The sequence below is a fragment of the Stegostoma tigrinum genome, chromosome 15 (genome assembly GCF_030684315.1).
Source record: "Stegostoma tigrinum isolate sSteTig4 chromosome 15, sSteTig4.hap1, whole genome shotgun sequence".
NCBI lineage: Eukaryota > Metazoa > Chordata > Chondrichthyes > Orectolobiformes > Stegostomatidae > Stegostoma > Stegostoma tigrinum.
In genome coordinates, this window is record NC_081368.1 from 19,967,619 (window position 1) to 19,985,945 (window position 18,327).

An 18,327-nucleotide genomic window follows, 5' to 3' on the forward strand; every position below is an offset into this window, starting at 1 on the left:
GCTTCACTAGTCTGTGAGGCAGTTCTTCCAATTTTGGCACTAGCCCCCAGATGTTAGTGCGGAGACATCGCAGGGTCAGCAGGACTGTTTCTGCCATTGTCTTTTCCGGTGCTTAGGTCGTTGCCAGGTTACATGTCTGGTTTCATTTCTTTGAGACTTTGTAACGATTGGTACAACTTGTTTGCTACGCCATTTCAGAGAGCAATTGAGAATCAACTGCATTGCTGTGGGTCTGGAGTCACATGTAGGCCAGACCAGGTGAGAGTGGCTGATTTCCATGCCTGAAGGACATTTGTGAACCAGATGGATTTTTCCAACAATCAGCAATGGTGCTCAGTAGATTCTTTATGCAAGACTTTTGTTTTCTAATTACTGAATTCAAATTCCATATCTGCTGTGGTGGGGTTCGAACCCAGGTCCCCAGAACATTAGGTGGTTTCTGGATTAATTGTCGAGTGATAATACCACCAGGCCATTGCCTTCCCTACCACAATTCCATTCTCAATTGTCAATTGTCAGAAAAAGCCATCTGATTCACTAACGTTCTTTAGGGAGGGAACAGCCATCCTTACCTGGTCTGGCCTGCATGTGACTCCAGACTCACAGCAATGTGGTTGACTCAACTGCTCTCTAGGCTATTAGGGATGGGCAATAAATGCTGCCTGACCAGGAATGCCCTCATCCCATGAATGAATGATGAAAAGAAAGAGAGTCAACTTTCTAAATGCCAGCATGCCTGCTGGAGGGGATGTATTGGAAAATTAACATGCTGTCCATGATGGAGACTTATGGAGAATATGGAAATCTGGGTGGCACAGTGGCTCAGTGGTTAGCACTGCTGCCTCACAACGCCAGGGATCCGGGTTTGCTTCCTCCCTCAGGCAACTGTCTAGGTGGAGTCTGCACCTTCTTCCCATATCTGAGTGGGTTTCTTCCAGGTGCTCCAGTTCCCTCCCACAGTCCAAAGATGTTCAGGTTTGGTGCACTGGCCACACTAAATAGCCGAAGTGTATAAGTTAGGTGGATTAGCTGGGTTATAGGTTTGGGGATAGGATGCTATTTGGAGGGTTGATGGGCCAATGGTCTGCTTTGACACTGGAGGGGTTCTGTATACACTCTTGGTGGGTGAAGCACCACACTGCAAGTACTAATTCAGAAAGCTGGGCCATCGGTGTCAGAGATAATGGGAACTGCAGATGCTGGAGATTCCAAGATAATAAAATGTGAGGCTGGATGAACACAGCAGGCCAAGCAGCATCTCAGGAGCACAAAACCATCGGTGTCAGTACTGTTCTTCCCTTTTACTTAATGATTGTTGAGGTTCTTTCAATAGATATCAACACACACTGATTTCTTTTGCAATGATACGCTGCCAATAAGTAACATCTTTCATCCCCTCCCCTTAAGCTCAGCAGAATGAGAATACATGACAATTGGCAATTTAGTTAAAATGTTGCTCCATACCCTCGGGCCTGGGAGACCAGGGATTCCTTTCTCTCCTTTTGGTCTAATTCCATCTGTATATCCCTGGAAAAGAAGCAAGGTAACAGTTACTTCAGGTTAGATTTCACTTTGATAGACACTCATCATATTAAACCGTAAAAACACATTGGTGTTTGATGAATGGTACAGATATGATGAGCCGAATATCTGTGCCATTGAAGTGACCCAGGAGGGGGAGACACATGAAAGTCACCAGTACTTGCAGCAGAGAGCTATCACATCTGAAATGGAGATCTGGGACAGAATCACAGAGGGTGAGAGACATTTACAACATTCACCTCCCTTCTCTCCCCCTCCCAGTTTGCGAGTGATGTACTGATGGTACGGAGCACCACAAACCCCACATGGACGACTGAATGAAACATTTACCGGAGGGCCACGCAATCCAGGTCTTCCAAGAGGACCAGGTAATCCTTTATCACCCTGTGAGAGAGGAGACCAAACATTATGATACTGATCATCTCAAATGATGCTCAGAACTGTAAAACCTGCTCAAAGACCTTTCTTCCAAACAACTACCTTCCCCAACTCACCAATCTCAAAACCTCAATATCACAATATCTATCTACAAGAAACAGAAGCCATCATTGTCAATACTCAACAAAATCAACATTTACTAATGAACACAAACATTTTTACCAAATGGCCTATTTAATGTGTGTAAATTATCTTTCTTGTCTAGTATTCAACAATTCACCACAGCTTCTATGAGTAACAGATACGTAGGCAGCAACATTACTTGTCCAGAATTTTCCCCTCATTCAGAAAAGATATGCATAATTACATTGTATTATATTTGTCACTTATTTCTTGTTAAGGTATTTGCACTGCTCAATCCCGTAGTGATTTATGTTACATATCCTAACCAGACATCAGTTAACTGGACAGCTTATTTGCGATGCATAGTTTTGCCAATAATGCAGATTTAATTCCTACACTAGCTGAGATAACCACAAAGGTCCGACCCTTTCAACCTCATCCCTCACTTGAGGTATGGTGACCCTCAGGTTCAATCATCACTGGTCCTCTTTCTCTTATGAGAGAGCAGTCATTTCAGGCTGGAGATTTTTCAAGTCCTAAAGCAATTTCAGCAATGTTATTTCAAAAATCCATCCCTTTTCTTATTATATCACCTTGCTCTGCTCTTGTACAGTACCTATATCCTTCCTGAGTGTCAATAGTGTCAATAGCTTCATTATTACCCCCTGAATCATCTGTCCAGCCAGACTGGATTGTCATTTAAAGTTTAAGCAGCATCCAAAGGGAGAAAATTTAAAATATGCCCATGTCACAGTGTCCATTCCTGACAATATGTTTCCACATGACATTGTATCGACTGTATTTACAATAAATGATTGTCAGGTACCGCCTACAGAATTCAGCAATTCCTGAGTTACCCACAAATTGAGTTTTTAAATCAATTACTCCTTCTGTAGCCTCAACGTTCACATCACATTCCTCTTGATTCAGCATTTCAGCAGAAGGCCACGTACTCACATTTGAAGTGTCCCATTCAAACTTCATGGGAAGGAAGCGCTTGGCAGCTCTTCATCTGGCCTTCTTCGGGAAGCTGCACATTTCCAAAGTACACACAACTGCAGTCCTTTCTGTACAAAATACTGACCTTCTCTCCAATTCCACCATTTGAACAATGGTTTTAAAGCATAAGACATAGGAACAGAAATTAGGCCATTCAGCCCATCGAGTCTGTTCCGCCATTCAATCATGGCTGTTAAGTTCCTCAACCCCATTCTCCTGCTTTCTCCCCACAACCCTTGCACTCCTTGATAATCAAGAACCTATCTATCTCAGTCTTAACTGTACTCAATGACCTGGCCTCCGCAGGCTTCTGTGGCAGTGAATTCCATAAATTCACCACTCTCTGGCTGAAGAAGTTTCTCCTTATCTCCGTTATGAAAGGTCTTCCCTTTAACTAAGGCTGTGCCCTCGGGTCCTAGACTCTCCAACCAATGGAAGCATCTTCCCAACATCCACTTTGTCCATGCCATTCAGTATTCTGAAAGTTTCAGTTAGATCCCACCTCATCCTTCTAAATGCCAGTGTATCATCCCAGAGTCCTCAAATGTTCCTCATATGTTAAACTTTCCATTCCTGAGACCATTCTCGTGAACCTCCTCTGAATCCACTCCAGGGCCAGTACATCCTTCCTGAGATATGGTGCCCAAAACTGCACACAATACTCCAAATGTGGCCTGACCAGAGCCTTATAAAGCCTCAGTAGTACATCCCTGCTTTTATACTCAAGTCCTTTCAAAATAAATGCCAACATTGCATTTGCCTTCCAGACTCAACCTGCAAGTTTACCTTGAGAGAATCCTGGCCTAGATTTCCCAAGTCTCTTTGCATTTCAGCAGTCTTACTTAACAACATTTAGTTGAAGATTAGATTGTTTTGCCCACTCTTGGGGCTGCTATGTGGAATTAGCTAGAAATATGCCACATAGAAATAGATACTGAGGCCAACAGGTCTAATTTCACATCTACGTCACATACAAACGTGCTCCCACTTGACACCATCTGACCCAATTAGCATTTCCTTCCACCCCTTTCTCCCTCATATTATTGTCCATCTTCCCCTTCAATCCATCAGTGTGGGGAGATCCAGTGTCTGTATTCTTCATAAGTGTTTGCTGGGAGGAATTCAGGCAATTTTCCACAGGAAATGGCAGAGAAAGTAAATGGCCTAACATATTTTGACCTGGCCCTTTTGTGTTATGGATATCAGGATCTTCTTGTTTCATACTGCAGTTGGTAGTTTGCAATGATTTGAAGTAGGATGACACAAAGTGTCAGATAATAATCCTCAAAAGGCAGGTTGTGAATGGAAAACTCAGAAATACGAACCAGCAATTCTGTTTAGAAGCACAGATAAAGGGATAATGGGTTACAGCTGCATTACGAACTGATTCATGAAGAGTGAATGGAATAGGGTACAAGCTTAGGTGAGAATATGGAATTGAGGCTATAATCAAATCATGTAATTGAGCAGATTTGAGAGGCTGAATGGCATACTTCTAATTTGTATGCTGATATGTTTAAGAGGTTCTGTAACCAGCATACAACATTGTCACATCAGTGTCAGGAAAGGTGTCTGAAACTGGGAATTGTAATTACAAAGTTTTTAGTCTAAGCTGCTTCAAAGGTTGCTTTTTCAAATTGCAGGGTAGAGAAGTGACATGACTGTCATGTTTCTAAGTGAAATACGACAAGACAAAGTCTCACCTCGTGGGAAAGTCCATAACCTATCCATAATTGAGAATCTCACTCATTGAAGCCATAGAATGGGCCAGAGTTGGGAATCAGCATTGAGGAAACAACTCAGAGAATCAGACCAAGGCTGAGGGAGCTTACAACTGCATCTAACACCTTCTACTTCTGACTCTTAAGATGGAATACTGATGCAAAACAAAGAGATTTTTGTTGTCTAGCGGGCATTGTAGTGAGTATAATCAGCACTTCCATGTCTTAATATAGCAAGGACTGCCAATAACATTTCATCCAAAAAAATGTCTGGACTTGTTTCAGGACGGAGTGTCTAAATTTACACTGAGATGTCAATTACCCTTCCCAGCCGCGACCGACCTCTATTTTTGTTCCACAAACCTTTTCACCTCTGTCCCCTTTTGGAAATCCAGGTTGTCCACCAAACTCAAGTTGCCCGGTGGCAGGTGGTGGGCCTGGAGGACCAGGCAGACCCACATCTCCCTGAGGTGTAGCAATCAGGAAGGAAGCTTAAATTTTTTTTTGAATCAAACAAAACAAACGTTACCTGTGACAGTGATAATCCTGGTAGGAAATGGGGCACTGAACTGAAGGGGACCATTGTTGCTTTGGGTTGGAATGGGTCATATCCAATGTCTGTCAACTCTTAACTGGCCTTGTTTTGCTCCACGTAAGGGCATGTTATTTATTAGGATCAGATCTCTAATGAAACTATCAAAATTTCAGTTTTCTTATACACAGTAATGTCATCCATTGATCACATATTCAAAAATGACATTAGCTCTTTAGGCCAGCAGGCCTCTGTTGAAAAGAAATTCTGTAAAACACACTCTATTCAGAATGTTATGAATTGGAAGTGCTCATAGCTCCTTAACCAGGTCAGATAGTACACTCACTGACTAATGACCAACAGAGAAGGATACAATGCTACATTATTTATAATGAAGGAATGTATGACTAAATCTCCTAAATTAGGAGAGGAATAGTGTCCAACAAGCCCCATTTCCTCCAGGACTACCATCCACTCAGTTCACAGCTCGCTCCCAAGTGTTACCTTCTCTCCTACGATTGAGAAGTTTAGCCCAGGCCCTGAGCCCTGTGGGATAGTTCCTGGGCAGCCGGGAAGGCCTGGAAGGCCTACATCACCCTGAGTTCAGGGAGGGTGGAAGGAGGGAGGAGGGGGCAAAAGTCAGTTATGGTTAGTGTCAGAAACAGTTGCAGTGTATTACAGATAAAAGTAACAATTTTGTAAAGTTAACTATTTTCACCTTCCAACCACCAGAGGGAAAGATATTTTTTGGAAAAAAGTAACAGTGGTAAACAAGATGGTTCAGAAACAGATGTGCCACGTAAAAATATCGAAGGTAGTCTAGTGGACTATCAGAAAGTGGTATACAGTATAAATTGCCACAGTGACTACCGACATATTGAATTCACTACCTCCTTGGGATCTTCAGGAGGGTGTAGAGTATTAATAAAGGTCACTCTTTTCAATGCAGAAATAGGGGCTAGTAAAAGTGCCATCCATTGGTCTCAACTTTTTGTCGGCATGGTATCACACGTTCACTGACAGAGACTGAACATGAGTTAATCTCATGCTGGGCAGAGTGAGAGAGAGGGGAGGATACTCCCCAAACAGGGAAATAAAAACAAGTGGGAAAAGGCAGAGCAAAATAATAAGAACCCCTCTCAGAAAAACATGGTGGAAAGGCTACGTATGTTTATTTTCCAGACATATTTGACAAATGTTTCCATACATAGCATTTGAAAAATGCGTGATTAATAATCAGGTTAATTTGTGCTGGTGCAGGGATCGGCCTGGCCCTCTAAGCAGGATCCTATCCGAACGGCATCAAAAACAAAGTTGTCCAAATGGAAAGAAATCAAAGGCTCATGGGCAAGATGCCGCAGTGGTAAAAGGGAAGAGAGGCAAAGCTGAAATCAAACAAATTTTGGGAATTATATGATGGCAAGGCTCAGCTTTAAAAGCCCATTGGCAACAGAGGGAAAGGGAGTTTTGGATACAGAGATAAGGAAATGAATGGAGAGATAAGGAAAGGAAAGGATGAGATAAAGAACAGCAGATAGTACAACAAGTCAAGATCAGAACAACGTGAGAATGCAAACAGGAGGGAAAAGGCCAACAATTCCTTTTTTTCCCATGGAAAAAGGAATTGAGATCTCTGATGTGGTAATCTGGATCCTGTCACAAGGGGCCAACCCCTACAATTGAGAGGAGTTACATACAGCGATTGAGATTTCAGCAGCAGAATGGTGTAGTGTGTTAATTGAGCTGAGCATGAAAGGCAGAAGGTAAGGTAGACTTTGGGAAGTGGGTGATTCAGCGCATTACATCTATCATGTCAAAAATAACAACACATTGGGACACGGAGCATGTGATGTTGATGGAAGCACAATACATTCTAAAGTCATCAGTCCAAAGGGAGCTTGGCAGCTATTGGCAGCAGATGTCTGGTTCAACTACCACCAGCACAATGTTATAGTTCTCCCGAACTTCTTTCCTCTCCTGATCTCCTGAAGTAGTGACTTTAGCTGGCTTATGCAATCATGGGTATCAGCCAGTATCTAAGCTTCTTGTGAAATTGGCTACTTTCAGGCCATTAATCACAAATGAAGAGCCTGTCCTTACCTTACAAGCACACTGTCTTGTGATAATCACTGAAGATTTTAACTCCCTTCTAGTTCATCTAGAGCTCCTCCACTGAAAGCCCAGTGTGTCCAGCTGGCTCTTCTTATGCCCTAGCCAACTGAAATTTTTCTTGAAACCCATCTTCCCATTCCCACTGACCTTCCTGGGTCACATCAGCTCTACTGCTAATCTAGTTCTACCAATGCCCAGGCAACTCCTGTTAATGTTTAACAATTGTACAGAGCTGGTATTCAGCTTCATTTTCTTTCCTTGTCTTGCTTGGCATCATCCAGAACTGTAGGAGCTTTAAAAAGATTGGAATTACACGACCCATAATAACCCACAAAATATGCTAAGTGTTTGGGTGAGATGGGGAGTCCAAATTAAAATAATGATAATTTAGAGCAGCATCACTGCACTGAGGGACATTCAAGCAGGATCAGGTTCTGGGTCACTCTGTTCTTAACACTGCCTTCACAGTGACACAATTTACTGGGACAGCTCACAGCCTTTCATGCTGCCTTTCACCTTTTGAACATTTCACCTTCTCCCTCCTGACAGATACACTAAAGGCCAAGAGCTGCCAAGCCTTGTTCACAACGTGAGGATCACACCATTAAAAACGATGATTGTAATCACAGCGGAGAGCCAGTGGCAAGGCGATTATGCGGTCAGTGCAGCTTGAAGGGTCTCAACACATACACACACTATCTGTTTAAAAAGCAAATGAAAATGAAGTCAGTGAGACATTGGTTAGGGTGGTTAGGGATCCAGCCATTGTAGCTAGCTGCTTATTAAAACTACATCCAAACAGCACAGACAGCAAGGGCACAGTTGCTCTGTTTCAATGTTTCATATAGGCATCTGCATTTTCAGTACAATTTTTTCCCCCTTCTGTTGACTTGACTGATACAGCTAACCTTCGTTGCTCAGCATTTTGATTTGGACCCTGTCTACTCCCTGACACTTCTAAGTTGCAGCCAACCCCATTCTATTTTTAAAAAGAATATCACCTTGTTGAAAAAATGCTCAGGATAAACTCAGTTGTGATATCTGCAATTTTAGGAGCTGGATGCACAGAGAGATCTGGGTGTTCAGGTCCATTGTACCCTGAAGGTGACAACACAGGTCAATAGAGTGGTCAAGAAGGCATACGGCATGCTTTTATTTATCAGATGGCGTACTGAATACAAGAATTGGCAGGTCATGTTACTGTTGTATAGGACTTTGGTTTGGCCACATTTGGAGTACTGTGTACAGTTCTGGTCACCACATTACCAAAAGGATGTGGATACTTTGAAGAGGGTGCAGAGGAGGTTCACCAGGATGTTGCCTGGTATGGAAGGCGCTAGCTATGAAGAGAGGTTGTGTAGATTAGGATTATGTACATTAGAAAGGCAAAGGTTGAGGGGGGAGCTGATTGAGGTCAACAAAATCATGAGAGGTATAGACAGGGAGGATAGCAAGAAGCTTTTTCCCAGAGTGGGGGACTCCATTACGAGGGGTCACGATTTCAAGGTGAGAGGGGAAATGTTTAAAGGAGGTATGCGGGGAAAGTTCTTTACACAGAGGGTGGTGGGTGCCTGGAACACCAGCGGAGGTGGTAGAGGCGGGCATGATAGCATCATTTAAAATGTACCTAGACAGATACATGAATGGGCAGGGAGCAGAGGGATACAGATCCTTGGAAAATAGGCGACAGGTTTAGATAAAGGATCTGGATCAGTGCAGGCTTGGAGGGTCAAAGGGCCTGTTCCTGTGCTGTAATTTTCATTGATCTTTGATCTTTAAAATTAAATTGTTCTCATTTGAGTTAATGGATTTTTAAAATCAGTCAAGGCAGTAGTAACATTTAGAATCTATAGGTGGCACTGCTGAGCTAAAATGCCACCAGTTCTGCAGCGCCTCTGACTGGAGATTTGTAATACTGCAGTTCAATTGAAGATATAATGTTCACCCGAGGGTTAATAAGAAATAAGAATCTAGCCCAGGTAATTCACAAAAAGTGAATGGACTTAGTCTGAAATTATTCTTAAAGTGTTTAACATTCCCAATAGTGAAGGAGGCAGCAGCGATTTAGAAAAAGGCCAGTTTGAAGATATAAATCATTGGGGATTGAGTGAGATGGTGTTTGTTCAATCTTCAAGGACAGAATTGATCCCAACCCATCTGCTGCAGTGGATGTCTCCTCTGTTTATAGGCTCTAAGGGTATTTTGTGAAATAAGTTTGCATGAATCAGCTTCAAGTGACCACACTACAAAACCAACCCCAGTTTTGCACCAATTGAACACAACCCTAACGGATATTTTTAACCAACTTACTCAGTTATACAGTGACAGGTAAGACTTGAGCGCCAGCCTTCTGGCCCAGGGACATGACCACGGTGCCACAAGAGCCCTGATGTTACATTGGTAATCTTACACACAAAAGCTGGTGAGGAAATCTAGACTAAGTCTCACTAGTGCAATAAAGGGATTCCCCTCTGATGTTACTGTCAAAATTATAACGAAGAGAGTTCTATTTTCTGTTGAACTGTGTTGTACCTCATGTGGGATCAGCCAATTTGAGCAGTGGGTGATTGCAATGGGGAAATGTTCCACTTCATCACCACCAGCGCCTTATCATTTTACGGGCCAGAATACCCAACAAATCCTTCTCAAAAAAATTTTGGTTTCTTCAATTAATGACTTTCAAATAATGGCTGGTCAAGAAAAGTGAGGGGAGAAGGAAGGGGGCAAGGTTCAATAATGGCAGCGAGGAGTACATGTCTGCCATTGAAACTGGTGCTCCCATCCCCACCGCCTTGCTAAACTGATTGGCCAAACTCCCTTCCCTACCTCACACCCATCTAAACCGATCTCATGCACTACTTTCTGTTCCCCATTGGCCCGATCTCCCACATTCCTCCACTGACTCAATCACCCACACTCCCTTCCCCCTCTGACCCAATCTCTGACACTCCCTTCCCCACTGACCCAATCTCCCACAATCCCCTCCCCCACTGAAACAATTTCCCACACTCCCCTCCCCCTCTGAAACAATCTCCCACACTCCCCTCCCCGACTCATTCTGTCACACACCCTCCCCGACTCATTCTCCCACACTCCCCTTCCCTGCTGGCCCAATATCCCACACTCCCCTCCCCCTCTATCCCAATCTCCCATACTCCCTTCCCTCATTAACCCAATCTCCCACACTCCCCTCCCCCATTGACCCAATATCCCACACTCCCCTCCCCCCAACCTAATCTCCCACATTCCCCTCCCCCACTGACCCAATCTCCTACACTCGCCTCCCCCTCTGACCCAACCTCCACAGTCCCCTCGTCTGACCCAATATCCCACACTCCCCTCCCCCCATTGACCCAATCTCCCACACTCCCCTTCCCCACTGACCCAATATTCCACACTCCCCTCCCCCACTGGCCCAATATCCCACAATCCCCTCCCCCCGAACCAATATCCCACACTCCCCTCCCCTACTGACCCAATATCCCATACTCCCCTTCCCCACTGACCCAATATCCCACACTCCCCTTCCCCGCTGACCCAATATCCCACACTCCCCTTCCCCCCAACCCAATATCCCACACTCCCCTCCCCTGACCCAATCTCCCATACTCCCCTCCCCCCTGACCCAATCTCCCATACTCCCCTCCCCCCTGACCCAATCTCCCACACTCCCTTCCCCCATTGACCAATCTCCCACACTCCCTTCCCCCATTGACCCAGTCTCCCATACTCCCTTCCTCCATTGATCCAATCTCTCACACTCCCCTCCCCCGACCCAATCTCCCACACTCCCTTCCCCCACTGATCCGGTTCTTGACAGTCGCCTTCTGCCCCCCAACCAGATCTCCCACACTCTCTCTTTACCTCCCATGCCTGCCAGCCTGACCTCTGAGAGTAGCAAAGGGAATTAAATTCCTAATTGGCAACAGGAAGCACGCCACCCGGGCTGGCTAAATAACAGTGGCAGTGAGATGAGGCTTTAAGAGCCTCGACAGTCAGTCAGGCAGAAAGGCTACACAGAAGTCTTCTCACTATGGACTTAACCATGGAAGGCAGGTGAGTTCCTGAACTCCCCCACTCTTCTCCCCACACCCCCACCAACCGAATCAACACTCATTCCTTTTGTGATTGGTCAATCATTTCACTGTGTTACAACATTGTAGACTGAAGGATCATTCTGTAAGCTTCTATCATGGCATCAAAGGGAGATAGACTTATTCAGGAAATTCCCATGTCACATTCTCGGTCATGTCATCTGAAATAACCAGAGGTCATAACTTAGATTTAGATCCGTCAATCTAACTGGGCCAACTGCTGGAAGAGATAACATGGTGTAGAGCTGGATGACCACAACAGGCCAAGCAGCATCAGAGGAGCAGGAGAGCTGATGTTTTGGGCCTAGACCCTTCTTTTTCTACACCTTGTTATCTCAGATTCTCCAGCATCTGCAGTTCCTACTATCACTGAAACAACTGCTGGAAGATGCAGTTCAATTATTGTAAGTTTCAACGCCTTTCTAACAGAGAAAAGCACTAAAACAGGGAGTGCATGAGAAATAGAGTGATGCAGCATGTTGATCAGGAATGAGATGAGTGGAGGAATATTTCATTATAGCGCTTCACTTAATTTGAACATGTAAATGAGAAACTATCATGGTTTAACAGAAGAACAAAACACAAAACTAAAAAGGTTTGTGAAGGCTCTAGTCAGAGCTCCTGTAATTGGTGTAGCATTTGTTACCCTATCAGATAAATATTGCTTTCATTTAAGGACGCTGAGTGCGTGAAATGATTCTGGGCATTAATTTCAATATAAATTAACTTAATTTATTAATCTAAATTATGAGAAAATATCCTGGCAGCTGGTTTTGATGTCTTCAGAATTGAGCAGATCCTGAGGTCACATTCACAAAGATTATGAAGAGAACAAAATTTACTTAGGCAAACTGATCATCGTATTGATTAATTCAAAAACAGTGCTCTCAAGTTAAAATCATTAGGGCAATCAAAGCAAAAATAGATTTAGGAGAAATGTCTTGATCAGGAGAGTAACTCACTTGTGGGATTCATTTCCTGGGGTAGACTTTGCTGTGGATTGTGTCAATGGTTTCAACAGACAAATGACTGTGTTTCTGAATTGGAAATGGATTCAGATGAAAAGGTAGGTTAATGGAATTGCTGTTTAAAAAAGGTCCTTTTGGGATAATCGAGTGTCTTTTCCTTCTCCCACACACCGTTCTGCATTACAACAGCTTCCCTGGTGTGAATTAAAGATTTCGGCGCTGAGAAATACATACTGAAAATGCAGATGTTTTTGCTTGAAATATTATAAAAGTTTTTAATTAATGTATTTATAATGCAATACCTTTCTGCACCCTTACCTTTCCTCCTTTTTGTCCTTGGAATCCCAGTCCCATGTTACCCTGAAATACAAACATTTTTCGAAATTATAAGAAATGTCTTTTAAAAGCTGTCACCCTAAGAAAATTTAAAGTTGGCCTTTGTAGCATCATCTGTGGGTACAGTCTTTGATGTTCGGTCAGGCAGCTCCCTCACTGTGGCTACATTGCACAATATTGCTCAGTATTGTCAAGAACTGCAATTCTAATGCTCAGAGGAAAGAACAGAACAATACTACCACTTGGCCCGTTGTACCTATGTTGGCTCTTTGAGACTGAGATAAATGATCACTTTCCTGCTCTTTCCCTGTAACACTGTTAAATTTTCCATGGGTCTTTGTATAGTAATTTTTTTCAACGTCATTATTGTAACCGTTTGGACCAGCCTTTCAGGCAATGCATTCCCAATCATAGCACATTCACTACATAAAAATACAGACTCTTCATCATCCCACTGATCTTCATCTCTTCATCTTCCCGCTGATCTTCATCTCTTCATCTTCCCACTGATGGTCAACTATCTTAAGCTTGTGCATCTGGCTACTGTCCTATCTGCTAATGAAAGCAGTGTTTCTCTACGGTGCCAAAATATTCTGTAAGTTTGAATCTGCAAGTTGGGTAGAATACTTCATTTGAGGCCTGACCTGTGATTTATAAATATTTAGCCCAAATTCTTTGCTTTTGGTCTTTATGCCTCTATTTGTAAAAATACCTGTACAACTTGTTCTGGTAGATTCAAAGCTTTTGAGGATTCAAACCTTCAGATTTTTTGCCTACCTTTTAAATTGCACCATCTACTTTATATTTGTCTCTGCTTGTTCTTCCTTTCAAAATGTATCACCTCACACTTCTCCACATCCGTCAACAAAATGGCCATAAGCAGTTATCTTTTTCTGAAGTCATCGAATGAAATGTTTAAAATGGCCTCAACTGGCTCATTGCACCACTTTTATATTTTACAGACAGCACACCAGAAAGTCAGCAGTGAGACTGAGAGCTCCTTACATACAGAACGTGCAAGGAGTGTGGCTGTATAACCCAATCCTGCCGCCTCATACCACACTGAACTACCAGCGCTGTCAGCCCCAGTAAGGGAGGAAGAATAGTAGCGTGAAATCTATCGTAATCCCAACTAAATTTAACAAAGTGGTGACATAGCAGCTCACTAATTTTAGTTATGTGTTTCAAGAGCAGGGTGAACGTTCCCATTACTTTTAAGGAGCACTAGTGGTTCGGTCATGAAATACAGCTGTTTCTCACAGCGAGGTATCACTTTATAGGCAATAACAACATCCAGATGAGGGTGATTACTGCTGGAGGTCACTGATGCCAGCTACAGCCATGTGTGTGAGTATCAATGTTTTTGTGTGTGTGTGTGTGTGTGTGTGTGTGTGTGTGTGTGTGTCTGTGTCTGTGTGTGTGATTGTGTGTAGTTCATATCACCACATTCAAACTTCCATAGTAGTTTACGACGTGTAAAAACTTACTGCAACTAAGAAAGAAACACAAAGGGGTGAGAGGTGGAGGCATTCAAATGGAATTTAGAAAACAGGAAAATCAACCCATGTTTGCCACATCAAAGTTGATTTAATGCTACTTCAGACAATGAATGCAACAGGTAGAGGTGCATGCAAATACCAAGGTACACAAACCCAGATATAAAGCCAATTGGTTCCTGTCAGTGGTCAGCCAGTGTATAGGCCAGACCTTCAAGCACAAACCCAAACAAATGGCCATCTTGAGCAGGTTTCAGAGAACCTTTAATTCAGATCTTCTGCTCAGTGTTGTAGGGGACACACCACTCGCCTGCTAAGATGAATTACTTACAGCGGGGCTAGAAGAAGCTGGAGACAAGAATTGCCTATTTTGGGATTTCCCACATATCAGCTCAGGTGAGATCTGGTGAAACATTCCTGGGTGATGACAGTGAGATGAGGTTTGGCAACCATGCTGGGAGCTAAGGATGGTCAAGCTTGTGTAGAAGGACATAGAGATTCCCTGCAACGAACCTGGCATTGCTCATGACCTCATTGTAACAGCTACGTCAATGTGATAGAGGCCTGTCGTGGGTTAAGTATGGCACTGTGTGGATTATGGTCCCTCTAAAAGAGTCTGGAATGAACAGTAGAAATTAACATGAGCCACTACTTACTTTCAATCCTGGAAGGCCTGGGGGACCAGGTCGGCCCTGAAGAAAGAGATCAAAAAGATTAATTGTTTTCTTTGGAAAATAACCCAGAAAAGGACAAGCTGCTCATAAAACCCATTGGCAAACCACTAAATATCTAATTTTAATGTTAGCATTGTCGGGTAAAGCCTTGGGTGTAGACCTATATATTGCAACCACCACCAAAGAACTTGTACATTGACACGAGATTAAACCATGAGGGCCTCCTATCTATACACACATGCTTATCTTGGGTGTTATTATTGGGTCTACTGCATAGTGATCCGACAGAATGACACAAGCTGATTTGCTCTTCAAGAGGTGTTCGGGTCACTTATAACCCCCTTTCACTGCTGCCTTTGATCAAAGCAGCAAGTGGGCCCAAAGTTCTTGGTCGACCTTCCTCTGCCACAGGGGTATGGTACAAGTTATTCTGAGGTGCTGAGTGATCTGCACTAGCCCAGTGAGAGCAGGATTAATGTAACTGTAACTCAGCTGCACAGAGACCCCAGGGTTGACCCTGGGATCTTCCTGCTCAGTTGCTAGTGCTGCTCCAACGATATCATGGCAAACATTGTCACCATTAGGGCGAGCACCACCAGGCTTTTAAAGAACTGCTCAGATCAGAGCAACCCGTGCCACGTCCGCCACAGGCTAATGCACTGCCAACTGCTCACTGGGACCTGGTTGACAGTTCCTGAAAATTTAACACCTGAGTCTTCCCTGCTAACACTTTAAACACTTGTGCCTGAGGTCAGAAGAATAGTGCAAGAGATTCTGGTAACTGTGATGTGCAGGTAATCATCTGTTTGATCATAAGAGCAGAGGAGATTTCAGCACTTAAAAATGGGAGCACTTCAGAAGAAAAACTGTGAAGTTGAACACTTCCTCTCTGATGAAGGGTCTAGGCCTGAGACGTCAGCTTTTGTGCTCCTGAGATGCTGCTTGGCCTGCTGTGTTCATCCAGCTTCACACTTTATTATCTTGGATTCTCCAGCGTCTGCAGTTCCCATTATCTCTCCTCTTTATTTATTTTGTTCTTCTGCCTTTATAATCTATGTTTAAAGTTTTGGCAAAGATCTACAGCTCAGGTTGTGGATGAGGTTGTCGACTTGCTGGACGAGCTGGCTTGATTTTGTTTAAACATTTTGTCACCATGCTGGGTAACGCCATCAGTGGGGCCTTTGATGAAGCGATGGTATTCTACTCTGCTTGGATTTTTTGCTGTCCGCTCCATTGTGGTGAGTACTGTCATTTCTAGTTTTGATCTGTATGGGTTTGTATAAGAATGAGAACAAGCCAGCTCGGCAAGCAAGTCAACAACTTTTATATTCTATGTTTTGGTTTATTTTTCTGTGTTTTAAGATGGTGCCGGAGAGCGGTGACACTATACAGCAACATTTTTCATTGTATTTTGTAACAAAATGCACGTGACAATAAGTAAATCCACCCAGTGACCACTCAATAAAAACCAAAAGAACTGCAGATGCTGGAAATCAAGAACAAAAACAAAGTTGCTGGAAAAGCTCAGCAGGTCTGGCAGCATCTGTGAAGGAGAAAACAGAGTTGACGTTTCAGGTCTGGTGACCCTTCCTCAGAACTGGAGTTATGAGGAAGGGTCACCAGACCCGAATCGTTAACTCTGTTTTCTACTTCACGGATGCTGCCAGACCTGCTGAGCTTTTCCAGCACCTTTGTTTTTGTCCAGTGACCACTCAGATAGACAAAATGAAACACAGGAATACATACTGGAAGGCCCGGCTGTCCTCTGGGTCCCACAAAGCCATCTGGCCCAGGAAAACCTGGTGGACCCTGTAAGGCAAAAAGAGAAACAGGCCAGATTAATCCTGAACTGATAGGCCAGGCTAATGATTTAAGTTTATGTGCTGGCTTTCAACCTGACACTGAATATTTAAAGCACAAAGATACATCACTCAGACATTGACCGGTGAAGGATTAGACCTGCACACCTTTTGACATATTGAGCCCTTCAATTGAAATAACTCCACCATTTTCTCCAAGTGAAATGTCTTTGCACTTTAAATATTCAGTGTCAGGCTGCAAGCTCCTGCTGGAGCCTCATCATCAGCACAGCCAGAGTTGTAACTCAGTCGCGATCATATGTAAGGCCGTGCACTGTTATTGGTTTGAATCTTCAGGGGCATAATGTTAGGAGCATCCACCAGGAAGTGGACACATCTGGAACAATGCAGTAAGAGGAATGGGGCAAATGTTTTAAGAGTAGAGTGGCAGAGTGTTGATGCTATCACTGATGTATCTGGTGACATGTGGGACTGCCTGATGCACAGGGAATGTCAGCATTTGTGACTTTAAAATTTGACTTTTTGCTTGTTTCATTTGTTGGCCATCCCTTGAATTGAGTGACTTTGCAGGCCATTTCAAAGATAGCGCTGAGAATCTCGAGTCATGCACAGACCCAGACAAGACCAGACCAAAGTGACTAATTTCTGTGCCTAAAGGAAGTTTTGTAAAGGTTATTAGTAACTAGTTGGTTTTTTTTAATGACAATTGTGTTTAGTTTCCTGATTACTATTAGTGCAGTTGAAGGAGTTCAGAGAATTTAAATTCATCGGCAACTGTTGTAAGATTTGAACTCTGACCAGAGAGTTGGCCTGGGTCTCTAGATTACTAAACCAGTAACTAGGTCATCCCAATTGGAAATGTTAATTTGGCCACCTGTAGACAGACTTCCGGCTCTTCACTTCTAATGACTTCAGTTAAGAGATAAGTGTACCAGACTGGGCACCCTGGAAGTTTCTGGGCAATATTCCATAATCAAAGTCACAGCGACTATTAGAAAGGCAAAATGAAGACAAGGTGGGTGTGCAATATGAGTCAAAGGAAAAGCTTTTCTTTCAGTCCCGCCACCTGCGATTTTCCCACTGAGATACTCACAAGAACTCCATCCAAACCTGGTAGGCCCGGCTCGCCCTGTGGGAAAGTTGGGGAGAACAATCAAATCAAAACACACATTTCTATATTTAGCATGCGGTGTTAATCAACAAACAAAATAGGGGATGATTAGCAACTCCAATTTACAGCAAGGCTGACCTTTACCCAATGCTTTGTCTACACAACTGTTTTCTCTCTCTCTCTCTCTCTCTGGGCTCCATCTCCTCCTATCATTTATTCCTTCCCCTCCCCACCCCCCACCCTATCTCCAGCACACTTAACAACCTTTACCCAGCTACTACCCATTCCGAGGAAGGGTCACTGGATCTAAAATGTTAACTTTGCTTGCTCTCCACAGATGCTGCCAGACCTGCTGAGCTTTTCCAGCAACTTCTGATTCTGTTTCTGGCCGAAGGCAGGAAGTGAATAGATATGATGAGAT

At 43.5% G+C, this 18,327-nt stretch overlaps 1 protein-coding gene across 4 annotated transcripts in view; it reads right to left on the minus strand.

The window, feature by feature from the left end:
• col4a6 (collagen, type IV, alpha 6) overlaps positions 1-18,327 on the minus strand; it is a 393,865-nt gene that overhangs the window by 124,351 nt on the left and 251,187 nt on the right. For 3 of the 4 annotated variants that reach the window (XM_059651363.1, XM_048544120.2, XM_059651361.1), the window contains exons 9-15: positions 17,889-17,924; positions 16,722-16,784; positions 14,958-14,993; positions 12,788-12,829; positions 5,127-5,228; positions 1,873-1,926; positions 1,465-1,527 (exon numbers count right to left, since the gene is read on the minus strand). In XM_059651363.1, the coding sequence (XP_059507346.1) occupies positions 1,465-1,527; positions 1,873-1,926; positions 5,127-5,228; positions 12,788-12,829; positions 14,958-14,993; positions 16,722-16,784; positions 17,889-17,924 (396 nt within the window). Of the gene's footprint in view, positions 1-1,464; positions 1,528-1,872; positions 1,927-5,126; positions 5,229-5,799; positions 5,893-12,787; positions 12,830-14,957; positions 14,994-16,721; positions 16,785-17,888; positions 17,925-18,327 lie in introns of all 4 variants that reach the window. The other variant, XM_059651362.1, reaches the window with a different exon arrangement.